Source organism: Dipodomys merriami, unplaced genomic scaffold (assembly GCF_024711535.1).
Source record: "Dipodomys merriami isolate MVZ:Mamm:240054 unplaced genomic scaffold, mDipMer1.0.p SCAF_12, whole genome shotgun sequence".
Taxonomy (NCBI): domain Eukaryota; kingdom Metazoa; phylum Chordata; class Mammalia; order Rodentia; family Heteromyidae; genus Dipodomys; species Dipodomys merriami.
Genome location: NW_027202493.1, coordinates 17,902,247 through 17,919,075, shown reverse-complemented (window position 1 = coordinate 17,919,075; position 16,829 = coordinate 17,902,247). Strand labels below are relative to the sequence as shown.

Sequence of the window (16,829 nt, the reverse complement as noted above, 5' to 3'; positions counted from 1 at the left end):
GAGCAGTCAGGAAGGCTTCCGAGGAAATGTGGAGTTCATATTAAGCCTAAAAGTTAAGTCAACGTTTGCATCATGGAGAAATGAAGGGATGGTTTCCTTTCATAGAAAATTCCTTCTGTCCTTGAGCAAAAGGTAGCATGTCAGTTAAGGTCTGATCAGAAGAGCAAGACTCAGACATTTTCCTGGGAAGAAGTTAATAATGAAAATTACATTCAAAGATTTTTGGAACAGTTGGAAGAGCAGCCAGGGCGAGATGAGGCAGACAGAGGATGATGGAGAGCTGTAGAAACTGACTGCCACCTGAGTGTGGATAGAGAGGGAAAAGCAGCAGAATGAGCTCAAACTACTGAGGAACTTTGTGGATGCTGGGACCATGCTAACCATGGGTTAGCAACTGATGAATAGAATAGCTTGAGAGAAGAGGGAGGAAGGTAGGAAAGAAGGGGAATATGGAGGACAAAGGAGAAAAGGAAGGATCAAGAAAGAGAAATGGAACAGGATGGTGGGGGAGGGGGAGAGAAGTAGGGGGAGAAGTTTACCTGGAAGCCAGCTGGAAGGGAGTCTATTAAAAAAACAGTTTGTGGAGGCCAGTGCCCTGTGTATAAAGCAAACCAAAAAGAAGATAAGAAATAACTTAAGACTAAGCAGGATCATCACAAGGGAGCTTAGAAAAGAGAACATTCACAAAATGAAGGAGATATCTGCTGATTAAACAAGACACAAAAGGTCTTGTGTGCCTATTGAAAGGAATTTGAATTATATCCAACAGTCATTAGAGCTTTCAAACAACTGTAAGTAGGGGGATGAGATGACAAATTCAAGTAAGAAAGAGAATTCCAAAAAGCACGGAAGAAAGACTGAAGAAAAGAATATGAAGACACTCACTCATCCAGTTGAAGGACAAATGAAGTCGTGAACTGACACCAATGTTAAAGAAGATGGAGAAGCCAGGAAAGGCCCCAGGAACAATTGGATAAAGGCTGGGCGGGAAAGAACAGACTGTTTTGTAGGTTTTGGAGTCTACAGAAAAGAAACGCAGGGGGAAGGGCCTAGGAGGGGAATGGGCCATGATGATCCCCAGGGCTTACCATCAACCATGGAAACACAAAACTCTCTGGCTGCCACATCTATCTCTAACCATAACTTCCATGAGAATACAACTGCAAAGTCACGTGCATAAAAGAGGCATGAAATTGAGAGGTGGGGATGGTTGATCCTTTCTACTTCACAAGAGCCCACCCAGCCCAGCACATTCAGATGTCACATAGGTCATACTTTATGTTTTCTTCTTTTGCTTTTATATTGAAGATTGAACTCAGGACCTTGCACTTTCAAGGCCAGTACTTTTATTACTCAAGCCCTTGCACAAAATTTGCTCTTAGTCTGTTCTGCCGATAAAGTCTTGAGCTGTTTCTCTGCCCTCTGTCCTCCTACCTATACCTTCTGAGTGGCGGGGATTACAGGCATGTATCACTATACACAAATACCCTAAGTTTTCATTTGTAATTTTATGTTTCAGATATTCCTTCGGGTGCTTAATAGCTCACTCTTTTATTTCGTGTTGATTTGTTGAGTTCTGAATTATAGAGCTGTAGCATTTCTGTGTCCAACTCCTTCATGTTACAAAGATGTTATTTAACATATCAAATATATCTAGGATATGAAATATGATATGGCAAAAAATCTAGCCTAGAAAGTGGAAGCATTACTTAAGGGCATTGTACCGTGTGTGTGTGTGTGTGTGTGTGTGTGTGTGTGTGTGTGTGCGTGTGTGTGTGTACATACATCAGTCTTGGGGCTTCAGCTGGGGGCCTGGGCACTCTTTCTGAGCTTTTGTGTTCAAAGCTAGTACTCTAGCAGGTTAGCTACACAAGTGAGTTATGAGTCCTCACCTACATTTTAATGCCAACATATATTCCTCAAATGTTGCTTATAATATAAAGGTGCAAATTATATGCAATGGTTTTGGAATCTTCTTAGGAAAGCAGAACATCCTCTAGCTATTGTAAATAATCATGCACTGAATATTTCCATTTGCTCTTCTTGATTTATCCTCTACTTTTCTTTAGGTTAGGGATGCCCATCTTTTCCAATCCCTTTCAAAGGACTCTTTTGCACTCTGGACCCTGGTTGGTTCACTCTATAGAAGGCAGGCAGAGGATTTGTAGTCAAAATAGTGACACAGGGATTGTTATAACATACAGCCACTACTTCCCTTTGTCCCTTTGACCTCAGTTGGAAGGGACAAGATTGTGCCCTTACTTCCCAGGTATTAACTAAATTCTTCTCAATTACCACCTTGAAGTATGCCAAAGGTTCTTTCATTACAGATATAACCTCCTAGCCTATCTAATCTGAATGCAGTCTAGTTTGTGCTGATAGAAAAAAAATACACAAGTGCCTACTGAATCTTTATTTAGAAAGCCACAATCATCTTTTATTATCTACTTTAAATTTTAAAAAACTATAACAGAATTATATGTAGCAGAATAATACTTAATCTCTATATAACTGAAAATTTGGAAACAAAAAGACAAAAACCTCTCGCAATTTCAAGAATTAGAATGATCCTTATTTTTTTGTTTTCCCATTGGATCTTTCTATGTACCTTTTTCACAGTTGAAATTTGGAAAACAAAACGACAAAAACCTCTCGTGATTTCAAGAATTAGAATGATCCTTATTTTATTTTTTGTTTTCCCACTGGATCTTTCTGTGACCTTTTTCACAGTTGAAATAGCATTCATATTAGCATTCTCACCAATAGTTTTTTCGCATTTTCAATTTCACTATATGTGTAGCATTTGTCTAATGAGGTTCAACTCTGAGGCACTTAGTCAAGTACTCCAACTTTAAAATTAATCACAGTAAATTATCACCACAGCAAAGCATCACATGGAAAGAGCCAGCGCATGATATAGGGAGAACAAAGAGGAAGAGAATGAAAGGAAAAAAGGAACAGAGGATTAATAAAAAAAAAAAAAAGAAGTTAGCAAGAGAGGAACAAGGGAAAGGTGGGCACTGCTAATTTACTGTTGATAATCTTCCTTTGCAGTATTGTCCTCATATCTTTGTAGACAAGAGACTCTTCAGAAGTCAGCTCACTAGGATGATGAAATGGATGTCCCCCAGACAGCCTAACATCTTGACTTGCTGTCAACCCAGTATTCTGTCCTGATATACTTTCTTTCCCCAGTGCCTCCTACGTTATCGACTCCAGCTCTCCAGCATTTACTTGAAATTCTAAATGTCCCAACAAACCATAGCCTCTCAGCAGCTCCTCTTCCAGGAACTGATTGTTTGTGGGGGTTCTGTTGTTGTTGTTGTTATTGTTTGCTTTTGTTTGCCAGTCTCAAGCTTGAATTCGGGGCCTCATGTTCTTGCTCAGTGTCTTTGCTGGAAGCTAGTAATTCAGCATTTAAGTTTCCCTTAACTTTCTGGCCTTTTGTAGGTTTGTTGGAGAGAAGAGTCTCTCAGATTTGTGTGCCCTGGCTGGCTTCAAACTGGGATCCTCAGCTGTCAGTTTCTTGAGTTGCTAGGATTACAGGCATGAGCCACTAGATGCTTATTTGGAAGCATTCTTGCATTGCAATATGAACTTGCATGCAGTAAGCAACTTATTAACAAAATTTAAAAAATCTCTTAACAACTTAACTAACAAACTTAACACCTCTTAATGAAAGTTAAGAGCTTGGCTTAGCAGTTTGACAAATCTGATTCTGAATACTATTTTTATACTTAACAGGATGTGACTTTAGGGAAATTGTGTATTTTCCATAAGCCTCAGATATAAGCTGAGAAATAGAACTACTTATTGCTTATCAGTAAGTTGATTCTAAATGAATGCTTAGTATTTTAGGAATAGTAGTAACTATTGTGCATTGGGTATTTACTATAGTCAAAGCTTGGTGCTTAATAGGCAATTTCCCATTTGGTTCTCAGTCCATCTAGATCTGGCAGTTGTTAGATCTCCTCCTACACAGGAAAATGCTGAGGCTGTCAAGCATAGGAACTTTGCTTAGCTACCAGGCTGAAGCAAGAATTGAACTCCAGAGCACACACTTAAGCATCCTGCTATGTTGGATGGAGAGGCTAATTATAGTTCACCTGTTCACGCACACTTTCAATTTGCCATTCCTTTTCAGATGCTGCTTTGAGACCTTGCCCACTTTTTCAGTTCTCTCTGAGGATCATTTAACTTTAAAATTATGCAAGTCTACACCTGTCTGAATGATATACTGACTCATTCATTTAGCTGAAAGCTAGCAAGGTAATTGGTATTTGAAATTACCATAGGAATCTAATTGAAATATTTCATGAATCATCTTAATGAGAAATTGGTACCAGGAAATGGAATTAAAAAAAAAACCCTCAGACAATTTGCTTTTGAAAAGTGCTAATTAATGACTTAATGGTCATGAATGAATACCTGGTAACACATGGTATAATAATACATTACTGGGAGTTAGGATCACGTCAGTGATTTTTAAACAATTGTTCCTCATTCCTCTAGTATTGAAGATGCTCATGTGTATACTTAGGAAAATGAAAGTGGCCATTGTTCTTCCCAGGATTGCATATGGTCAAGGTTGACATCATGTATTAGTTTGTGCTTTTCTTTTATTGTCTAGCCGTCATTCTCCACTTGCTTCTTCCTTGTGCCTATGCTACCTGACCTGGTACTGTTGTGTGCCCAGGCTCACAGTTCCACCGTAACAACTAAAACGTATTTAAAGTTCTCTTTCAACCAAAATTGTTTCTACCACATACAGAAGTTTACAAAAGGTATAACATCTTGCTATTAGTCATTTGTTATAAATTTACATTCTATTGGGTTCTTTTATTAAAATTTTGAGCAAACCAATATCTACTTCCAAGTAGCACCGCATATTCATTTCTTTCTCTCCCTCTTACCATCCCACATTTCTCCAAACCCAGAAACTTGCACCCTAGCCTGAATTTCCCTGTCTCAGCAAAGAATAGCATATACAAATTTGGGGGCAATGGGGCTGGGAAGGTGGCTCAGCGGTAGAGCGCTTGCCTTGCATGCCTGAGGCCCTGGGTTCGATTCCTCAGCACCACATAAGCAAAAAGAAAAAAAGGCGGAAGTGGCGCTGTGGCTCCAGTGGTAGAGCGCTAGCCTTGAGCTGAGGAGCTGAGGGACAGCGCCCAGGCCCAGAGTTCAGGCCCCATGACCGGACCCCCCCAAAAGAATAAATTTGGGGGCAAAATGAAATTTGCATAGCTGTTTAAAAGAGCAAGTTTTGTATTTGCTATTTAAATAGTTTTTAAGTTTATAGTTTTATTTTTTATTAGTGTACAAGGGTATTTCTTGGTGGCATTCATTCCCATAGATGCATACATTGCACTTCGATCAAGCCCACCCCTCTATTCGTCTCTCCTCCTTTTTTACAAATTTTAGTGTGCTTCATTATGACATTTCCATGCATGTACATATTTTGACCACGTTCATCCCTGCATGACCCTTACATTCCCAACTTTCCCCTCCCACTGTTCCCGTAAACACTCCTCTTTTATATGTCCTTTTAAAATGAAGTCACCACTGTGACTTTTACTGTTCATTTTTATATTTGTTGCACACTAACATTTTTTTGAGGCAAATACGTGAACCTTTAGCTCCTAGATGGGATGTCTGAATGTGAATAATTCTTATGGGTAGGGTACTGAGGGGTACTCCAAGAGAGGCATCCACAAGTCTGACTCTGGAAGGCTGGAAGAAGGCAAAGCAGCTGAGGGAATGGCCCCTTAGGACAAAGAGATGCTTGCAAGGTGAGTGTGGACCTTTGCAAGGTTCATCCTGCGTCTCAGGATGCACGTCCCCCGCAGGGGTCTGATTGCTGCCCCTTGCCACCTGCTAGGTTGATTCACCAAGCTGCCACTGGGTGAAACTGATTTTCTGGGAAATCAAGTCCCAACAGGGGACCCCCAGCTCACAGCAGGAAGACAAAAGCAAATGATTGTATTGCTCAAAGGGTCTAAACACTTTAAGGTCAGCTTTATTGTTCTCTTTAGGTTTACAAATGATTATATGTGGTGCATTCACATATATTTTTTCACAATTTTAGGGGCTGGAAAATACCAGATCAAAGTGCTAACAGGTTCAGTGTCTGATGAAGACCTTCTCTCTGCTTGTAAAGTGGTGACTTCCTGCTAGGTCCTCGCATGGCAGATGGAGTATTCCTTGGTGTCTCTTTTATAAGAAATGCAGTCTCACCCATGAAGGCTCTATGCTCATGACTCCATCATTTCCTAAAGACCCCATATCTCAATATGATCATATTGGCAATTAAATTTCAATCTACGATTGGCAGGGGGCAGCAATTTAGTCACAGTCACAGCGGTACCTAATAAACTGCTTGCAGAATATTTGCGTCTCCATATGGCAATTTTTGAGCTTTGCCAGTTTGGAGATAAAAGGAGCATGGTTCCATTAAGTGGCAGAACAATGATTCCCTTGAATTGGAAAAAAAGGTATTCCTACTTGTTATTTTGGAATCCTTGTGCTACAACATGAAGAAAGACAGGTTTCTTTTCTGTATGGAATGACTGGTCCCTCCTAACTGCGCCAAAAACAAGAATGATGGAATCCAGGAGGCTGTCTGGGGATAGGAAAAGGTAGTGTTAAACTACAACAATCCAAACCTGGCAGGATAGTTGAAGACCGATATATTTCAATTATGAAGATCTGAATCACTCTACCAGATAAAGGATCTTCAGCTGCAGTTCTGGATGAATGTGGAGAAGATAAATGAGAAGAAAATAAGTGATAACAATCTCGGCAGAAAAAAAAGAATGTAGCTCTTGTGCATGTTCTCTGCCCCTCAGAGGTGTGTGCTTGTGTATGTACATATGCTGACATTTTCCTTCTTTCTTTTTTCAACAAAAAGTTATATGCAAGTTGCTAGAAGTGACCTTCACACGTGACTTTGTGCTTTGTTTCAGCTTGATAATCCCAAAGCCACCCTAAAACTGAGTTGGGCTCCTGCACAGGGCTGCATCTCCACACCCCGGTTCTAGTAGCTGACAGCAGCTAGTGGTGGCTCTGAGCTCTGAGACTGAGGATTTTGATGGCCTCTGTGATGGTCTTCCTGCCATGCCATGGACCTCCATCAAGTTCCACTCGGTGATTATCCAACTATCCAATGCATCAAAGCGGTAGCTTTCCCAGAGAAATGTAAATCTCAGATGCAAAGTATGGGAAAGCTCTAGCTCAGAGCTCTAAGTCCTACTGGTAATTTTTACTTGTTAGTCTTTTCTTCAATACTCAGGTGTCAGTTCATCATTATTCCAATAATCTTTTATTTTAAACTTCTCTGTTTATATCATTGTGGTACTTTGTATCACGCCTCAGGGAGTCTTGCTCTGCTTGTAAGCAGTTTTGAATTGCAAGAATTATTCATAGACCCCTGGTGATTTCTGGTACAGCTCCCTTCTCTGGAACCTTAGCATATATTGTAGCCACCTGAGTTACCCTTAAATCTGATTTCAGTTCTGCCATCCCACAAAACTTGCTGTTTGCTCTATTTCCTTGTAACACAGTTTAGAATATGATCCAAGGCAGAAAGCCAGAATGTTAGAACCACATGGTTTTCCTTTCTTTTAAACAAACAGAGATCAAAATCCTAAATTGTGTGTTGTACAATGCTCTGGTTGTTTGTGGTAGAAGGGTACAAGGTGTAATACCAATTAGTCATATCTGAAGCCAAAACTCTCCAGTGAGATTTTAATTTTAGCAATTAAAATTACATTCAGAAATTCTAATAACTTTGTTTAGTCTCTGTAGTTATGCATCCATTTGTGCAAGTTCATGGTTTATATTTAGTTACAACATCTACATTCTCAGGGTCCAAATCATCGCAGATATTGGTTCTGATTCATAATGGCTGGCCTTCTCTGTTTTTTCTAGTTATTAAAATGCCATGCTTGGGACAAGGAACATAGCTCAGTGGTAGAGGGGTTGTCTAGGATGTATGAGGCCCTCGGTTTGATCCCTCATACTCCAAAAAAGAAAAGGTGGGGGAAGGTTATACTTGACTATCATCTATAAATCATAGATGATTTCATTTCTGCTGTTCATGTGTGTGCATGTGCGCATGAACTTCAGAACTCTTTAAGACCTCTTTAAAGGTTTTAACTCAATAGCCAGGCATCGGTGGCCCAAACCTATAATCCTAGCTATTCAGGAGGCTGAGATCTGAGGATCATGGTTTGAAGTCCAGGCAGCAAAATCCATTAGACTCTCATTTCCTAAGCACCAAACCAAAAACCCCAAAATGGAAGTGAAGCATGACTCAAGTCACTCTAGTCTTGAGAAAAAAAAAAAGGTCAGGGACAGAGCCCAGGCCCTGGGTTCAAACCCCAGGACTGGTACAAAAAAACTGAGAAGATGAATCTTGTTACTGGTTTTAAAGCACAACTTCTCCCCTATGCTTAGTTTTAAAACACAGCCTGCAGGCTACCTACCATTGTAACTCCAACTACTTGTAAACTGTATTGCTTTGCCCCAGGACCCACTCTATAGATGGCTATAGCTGGCCTCAAGTTCCAAGTTCCCATCCTTGGCCACTTGAAGATCAGCTTTTGTTTTGTTGTTTCTGAGTTTTTTAAAAAATTACTTATCCAAATGTCATGTCAAAACCAGCTTTACAATGTCGGTGTGGGGGGGGGGGTATAATTGGGTGGGGGGAGGGGGGTAAAATTGGGTGGGGGGAGGGGGGAGGCGGGGAAGGGAAGTGAAGGGTAAACAAAGGAGGAGGCTGCAATGCTTGGTAAGAAATGTATGCATTATCCTGCCCATGTAATTGTAGCCCCTCTGTACAGTATGTTCTCAAATAAAATAAAATACAATTAAAAAAAAGAAAAAAAAAGAAAAAAAATTACTTATCCATTTTATTTTTTGAAGGGAAAATTCTCTAGCGAGGAGAACTGCTTCAATGTCTGTTACATTTGGGGACCTAATTATAGAGCAGAAATAAAAATCAGCTTCTAATGTAATCCCTCTGGTACAGTTTTTTCACAATAAAAAAAAATCAGCTTCTAAAACCTCAAGTATCTGGGAGCAAAAGCACAAATGTTAATTTTATAATCAAGTAACAAAAATAAAGGGCAACAAGTACCTTTATCTAAATAACTACCTGGATAATTATCTTTATCTAAACAAAATACTTATTTAGCAGGTACTATATCCATCAATATAAGAAATTGTTAGTATAATTAATTCATTATTTTCTTGTTGCTTCATTTAGTTCTTAGTCGAAACACTAACTAAAGTATACTTTGCATGGGCTGAATCTTTGTTAATTTGAGGAAAAAAGTATATTTAGTTGACAAAATGAGTGTTGACATTTGCTATGCTTTAATAGGCTGAACACCTAGCAAATCCTATTCCTTTATTTGTTCATTTTGCAATACATCTTGACATCACCTTCTCTTCTTTCTTAAATTTGCTTACTTAGCAGGCACAATGCAGTTTTGATGTGCAATCTGATTTCAAAAGAATCTTTGAGACAGCTAATCTTCTGTACACTCACTGTAATTAAATATTATAGCACAAATGGTACATGAGATACTCACTTTCTTGAGAACCTCTTAGCACCAAAGAGCAATGACATAAAAAAAAAGTATAGATTTTCAAGGTGCCTTTCTGTAGAGTTTTCAGCTTGAACTTTTAACTCTTATAATAACTACAGCTTGCTAAGGCAATATATGGCATAGAATGGAAATTTATTGTCCTTCATTCTGTTCTAAACTCTCATTTTACCTCAGCTTAAAACCTAGTACCAGACTAATCTGCTTACTTTTAAGCTAGTTGATTCATCTACTTGCTTGCTTTGAGCTACTTGTTTGAAGTATGCAGATAGGAACTGCCATACTAAATTAGATTAAGAACCAAGTTTGGCTGTCTCATGGTAAATGTGACCCAGCCTATGTTCTGCATAGAAAATGGCGGCCATCCTCCGCTCCTTCAGTCCAGTAACTATTTCTACCTATGTTTACTCCATTCCTTTTCCAGAGCTACTAAGTTTAACCTTTGTGGTAGTTTCATAAAATTACATATGTCATTTTACTTCGCTTTTATTTCCTTAGAATTGTCTCTTTCTATATGAAGTAACTCTAGATTTGGTGACAAATCCATCCAACTTACGACCTTTATGTTTATTCCCCCTTTTATTAAACTGAAATCCCAAGTTAAAAAAAATGTGCTTTTCTTGAAAAAAGTAAACTCAAGCTAAAAACATTCAAAAATTTCAGTAACAGTTCATTAACTATAACTAGGGTCCCTTCCTTCAAGGCAACCCTATTGAATTCCTTTGGGTACTTCCCTACACATGCTACATTCTGTATGTTGTTTTGAACAAATGTTTATTTTCCTACTCATTGAAACAGTACTAACAAGATAGAAAAAGGACTTTTTTTTTTTTAGGTAAAGCTTTCTTTCTTGAGGGCAAGAAAATAAATGAGTATAGGGACAAACTTTTTATGTCTTACAAACAGATAATTTAACAAAACCAAACCGAACTTAAAAATACTGGTAACAGAATGATTTCCTGAACGAAGAAAATCCCCACTGAAGACTTCCCAAAAGCTTTCAAGAGGAGCTCTGGAACAGCTGAAAGTTGCACTGCACACCCCGTGTACTGACATTCTGTTCATTAGCTCACACTCACATTTCAGGTACCTCCCTGCAGCTTTCTCCTTTCCTCTCCCACACTTCAGAGGGTGAACAAGAGATAGTCTACTCCCAGAGAGCAGACTGCACTGGCACAAGGAGATTCAAGATCTCTTTTCTGAACAAAAATAGGAGCCAAACTTTGAATCAGTCAGCAGGAAGCAAGCCATTGTTTATATGGAGCAAAGTTGAGGGAGAGATGGAAAAAAGAAAAGACATAGTGATTTTAAAGTAAGGTTTTAGATTGTTGACTTGTAAAAAATAGGTCCGTAGAACTTTATCAAAATCAAAGTATTGTTCTATGCAGTGAAGGTATGCTATGAACATAAACAGTAGCAGGACACACATTTTGTATAGCATATTCTGCTCTCATAAAAAATATATTGCAGATCACATCATGTCAACCCATAAATAAAACTCCCACCTTTTCATTTTAGCATATTTCATGAAGTAATACTCATCAACATGAAGAATTATAGATGTATTGGGATAGTATAATCCCATAATTAAAATTCTTGGTTAAAGATTTGATGTAGTTTTGTATTGCCCTTCAATTCAATCACATTGTAACTTGTAGCCTTACCAATGTTGAGAGGACTAAATTTCCCCATGTACTTCCAACACTATATACTATAAAACTATGTTTGTATGATGGAATATGAAAGGAAATATTATCATTTTGATTTATATTTGCATTTATTTTCCTGTCTACTCAATCCCAGTGGGGGAAAAAAGTATTATTTGAATCACTTCTCCATGATATTATTTTTTTCTATTCTATTTCTTACTATCACCTGTCCCTCTTCTCTCTCACAATGTTTGGCAAAATTTATCCTTCCCAGAACAAACCATATAACAATGTTTTTACTTTTAATGGAGCACTGTATATTTATGTGCATATAGTTACAATATAGGTCTACTCCTATTTTCTAAGATGCACTACAAAAATATTGTGATACAGAGGATTTATTATAAATATATTTCACATAGTACAGGGGGTGACATTGTAGGATTAAACCACTATTTCATGAGTTACTAAGAAAGTTGAAATGCTAGTCAGGTGCTAGTGGCTAGTTAGGTGCTGGTGGCTTCATGCTACTTAGGAGGCTGAAATCTGGAGGATTAAAGTTTGAATCCAAGTAGGGCAGAAAAGTCTGTGAGACTCTTATACAAAATAATCAGCAAAAAGCAAGGCTAGAGGCATGGTTCAAGTAGTAGGGCATCAACTGATCAAGCAGGCTGAGCAAGTTTTTAGCTCCTGAGACTTTAAACCTCAGTGCTACCAAAAGTCATTATTATTATTATAAACCATTTAAGTAGTAAGGGTTGGAAAGTAAAATTGATAATCCATTAAGTCACATGTAAACTTTCTGCACAGATCTATATTACTGGGATTCCTCTAAGGTTCATCAAGAGGCTATAAGACACTAATTTTTTACCTGCAAAGGTGTTTGTGGGGTAAATTTCTCTGGTGTGCAACTGCCATAGAAGAGTATATAAGATCAATGTTAATTCATGAATATTTCCGAAGTTTAAAGGTGATATTTTCAGAAAGCCATTAGTCCACAGATATATTGAACAGCAAAGTACAGATGGGAGCCGTGGTAACATGCCTATAATCTCAGCTACTGGTAGGAACAATAAACCTGTAGGTTGAAGGCCATTCCAGGCAAAAGCTAATGAGACCCTCACTGAAAATCAAAATAAAAAACCAAAACAAACAAAAGAGCTGAAAGTGTGGCCCCATTGGTAGACCACTTGCCCAGTACGCTGGCTCCGTACACCATACAGAAAAAAAATAAAGAAAAAAGGAGAATAGAAACAAAGTACAATGTTTCTTGATTCAAAGGCAAGTCTATTTATTTTAAGATAATATAAGACTTGAAGACATATAGTTTTATAGTTATAACTTATAATAATAATTGTGATTTAGGTTAAATGAATTTATTAGTACCATATATGCTTATTATACAGGATTTTTGTAAAAATATAATACTAAAATTTTATGGATAGCTTATCTTTTGCAAATTATAGTCTGTAGAAGGCAAACTGAAAATAATAGCATAGAGGTACTACAACATTTATACATATTTAAATTCATGTAAACAACATTAAGATTTTTTTACCACTGAATTTATATGAAAAAGTTGAAGAGTGATATTATGAAGAGGATCAGTATATTTTACTATTTTTTATATTTTAATTAATTAGAATATGATATTCATTCTCATTTTATATTATCTTTCAGCCTTATAAACACATTCACCTATTCATTTCAATATACAATAAAGAATGATTATATAAGTAATAATGGCAGAGAATGGATTGAGAGAATGACAGCATTCTGAAGGATTTCAGAATGACTAATTCAATTTTTAATCTGTGAGATTAATGTGTGTGTGAGAATATAATTTGCAGCCAGACTGAAATGTATTTTTTCAATTACTTGGCAAACCAAACATTGACAACATTCAGTATAAACAACAAAGACCTGAGATATGATACATAAGTAAACAGGCATCTGCATTTAGACAATCAATTGACTCAACATTCAAAACAGGTGAAGTTAAATTATACTATGTGGTATTCTTAAACTTATGAATCTATGCTTTCATATTGACATAATAAATAATATCCGAAAAAAGAATGACTAAAAAGAAAAAGTATAACAAACACAAATCATTGGTAATGGCATTTTGGAAATAACATTACTTTTATAAACAAACTGATGAAGGCCAATTTCACATTTAATAACTTATAAAAACAAAGTGCTTCCTATTTTCATATGCAAAAGCAAGATCAAGTGGAGTGTATACAACTTACATTAAATATGTCTTAAAAAGGAAGATATATGAACTAATAGTCCACATGCAATATATAAAATATACTAACTTAAATTCATTGTATTGTTCTTAAATAGTTTAAATTTATATTAATTTATGAAGTACTTGTACATTATTTCTCAATGTGACTGTGGGTTTTTTCAATACAAAGTTTTATTTTCACTTAAAGATATATTATTTTGAAATGATGCATTATATTTAAGTTATCCATTATTACTAGGTATTTGTGTCACTTATGTACATGGTCCTTCTGCCAGAAGCAAAATATTATCTTCTGCTGAAATATACATCAGTCTTCTGAATCATTTCAGTCTTTATAACACACTTTGATGCTATGAATATATATTAACAATTTGCAATAAATTACAGAGCTTCAAGGTACTACTTAGTGCTATTAATACATACCACTACATTCAGGAACAATACTGTATTTAAAATAGTAACAATGAGTCTTGTTACAATTGTCCCTCCTTCTAACTGTCAAGATATGTCTTTACCCAGCCTACATTTCACATTTCTTTCTACATTAAAAAGGACCAGAAATCCTGTTGACTTTGGTAAATACACAAAAACAAGACAAAAACCAAAAAATGAAACAAAACAAAAACAAAATGAATCCACACCAGTCAAACAATGTTACTTCAGTACTCTTAAAGTTAAAAGTACAATGTAAACCATCATATTATTTAATAGCTTAATTCTATTTGTTTTCAAAATCATTTCAACAAATAAATGACAGGCAATTATTAAAAATTTCAAGGGTCCAAAGACAAATCTGAAAGCAGTATTTATTTTCTGAAAATAAGCTTATAGTCCAAAGCAAAAGAAAATGTGTTGCTCATGTTAGGTGGTCTATGGGTCATACTTTATACTTGAAATAAAATAAATCTCTAATAAATAAATAAAAAAATTAAAATACATTCTCATATGAGTCATTGGAAGTACCTGTATACTTGAGGGAATGAAAAAGTGCAGAAAGTTCAGGAAACAGGGTAAAGGCTCAACTTGATCGTATTTAACATTGTGGTGAGAAGATGCATTTTATCTTTGTTAAGAATCCAGTTAAAAAAATATATATAAATTTCAAAACTTTTCACTCTTTCCTTCATTTTCTACATATTCTGGCTTCAGACCTGCTTCCACTCTCAGAAATTTTTGCTTCTTGCATTTTTCATATCGATAGAAATCCTTTAAACTTTGTTTTAGGAGTGTCTAATAAAAAACACAATACACAAGCAATACTTAGGATACAACTCAGACATAATGACATTAGTCAAAATTCTTATGAAGATGTGAAACAATAGGCACCAAATAAAAGCATCCTACATAAAATATAAGCAAATAGTACAAAATATTTCCTTGAAAAGTTCAGTGTTCTATTTAGAAACTTCTCTTATGTGAAGTCTTAGAAAGCCCTAGAAAGAGACTGCAATCTCTAGCTGTTATTCTAGGCACAAAATCCAAAGTGTGATACTTTGGGACCACTCTACTAAGATGGATGTATAAAGGGAATGGTCCTACTTTCTAAATGTATTACCATTTAAGATTTCACAGAGAAGTATAAAATTCTTTAAAACAGAGATTAGGAAGACCTAACTTCTCTTGTTAGTTCAATCACAGTAATTATCTTTATCTCTAAACATTTGAGACAGGCCATTTTCTGAAGTGGTTCCATAAATCACTAGATCTCCCAACTACTTTGCAAAAAATCATCACTATAGTTTCTTTTAGGAAGGCAAAACAAATACTCAAATATTAAAATCTGATAAATCCTGTAGAAAAGGAAATTATTTAGCCAATTTTATTATAGTTCCCAAACTTGACTGAGCAACATTTTTGCTTATATAGAAAAATATGCATTGATGTGTAAAAGATGTAAGATGCTTCCAGCGTGAGTAAATAGTAAAAACTACCTATGTGAAATGTAATTGCTCATTGCTCTTGATTGATTTTAAACAATGAAACCTACATGTGGAAATCTAACTAATCAGAACACACAACTGACCAAAATCAGATAGCTACAGTTGACTTAAAAAAAAAAAAAAGATTAGTAAGTTTGAGATAATTCTTTGGGTGAGTACAATTGGAATAGATCCTCTGAATCTTCTTTAATTATCGTTATTTATGGTGACAGTGTAGCAAACATTAAATAAGACAGTTTTGCCACCAGAAACAATGGCCTGTCACTTACTAGCATCTAATCTTGAGGAATACTTGCCAACCCTTGATTTTCTCTGTGGTCAAATAGGAAATAAATGAAGTACCAGAAGAAGATTTACAGTGTCAAGCACCTTAAGTAATACTTCAAAAACTTGGAAGAAACTCAGAATAATGATCCTCCAATTAGTAGCAAAAACTCCTTAGGTGTTAATGATGCTAGATTATAAAAGTACAATTGATTATATTATAGGATTCATTATACTGAATCTGCTCAGGATCAAATTCAAAGTTTAACATAGAAATTTTTGAATCAAGACATTCTAATAAGTTAAAATTAAACCACAGATCAGAACTGAATTATCTTTTGGCTATTTTGTGTGTATTGTACATGTATGTGTGCGTGTGCATGTGTGTGTGTGTGTGTGTGTGTGTGTGTGTGTGTGTGCATGTGCATGCACAGGCACATGTGCATCCTGGGGATTCAATGCAAGGCTCTACCACTAAACTATACCCCTAGCCCTTTCATCTATTTTCGAAATGTTATGACAGAAAAATGTTATGACAGAAAAATTGGACACTGTTATTGGACAAGTGGGCAGAAAGAAGTTAACATACTTATCTGCTGTGAAGTTCTTTTTTCAGGCATGATTTGAAAGTAGTATACTTTTGGACTGTTTTATAACCCTGCAAAACAGAGGATAAAAATGTTCAAATGTAGAGAAAGAAAATAAAACAACATGATGTCACATATACATGGAAATCTAAAGCAGTCAAACTTACGAGTAGAAGATTGGTTATCAGACTGGAAGAAGCTGACCAAAAGCTACAGAAGTGCCAGTAAGGAAAAATCAATTCCACAGAAAAGTGGCCATGGTTAATAGTCACATATATTTCAAAACTGTTCATAAAATAGGTTTAAAAGGTTCTCACTATAAAAGTGAGAAATGGACACTAGTTAGCTTATATAATTATCCACGACATAAAGATATACAGTTAATATCTGCCAGCTGAAAAATAAAACAGTTTGGTGTGCATAGATAGCTATATGAACAAAGATATGCAATAAGCATGTACATTTTTAAAAAATATAACATCTAAGCGAGAAATACAGTGTCAAAGGTTTAGAGCATAGTTTAT

General features: G+C 36.2%; 1 protein-coding gene across 3 annotated transcripts in view; it reads right to left on the bottom strand.

Annotated features, from left to right (window-relative positions):
• Nucleotides 1-13,984: 13,984 nt before the first annotated feature.
• Nucleotides 13,985-16,829, bottom strand: part of Micu3 (mitochondrial calcium uptake family member 3) — a 78,641-nt gene continuing 75,796 nt past the window's right edge. For all 3 annotated transcript variants that reach the window (XM_070016295.1, XM_070016296.1, XM_070016297.1), the window contains 2 exons: nucleotides 16,308-16,376; nucleotides 13,985-14,744 (listed from right to left, as the gene is read on the bottom strand). In XM_070016295.1, coding sequence (XP_069872396.1) covers nucleotides 16,308-16,376 — 69 coding nt within the window. In that variant the 3' untranslated portion in view covers nucleotides 13,985-14,744. The remainder of the gene's footprint in view (nucleotides 14,745-16,307; nucleotides 16,377-16,829) is intronic.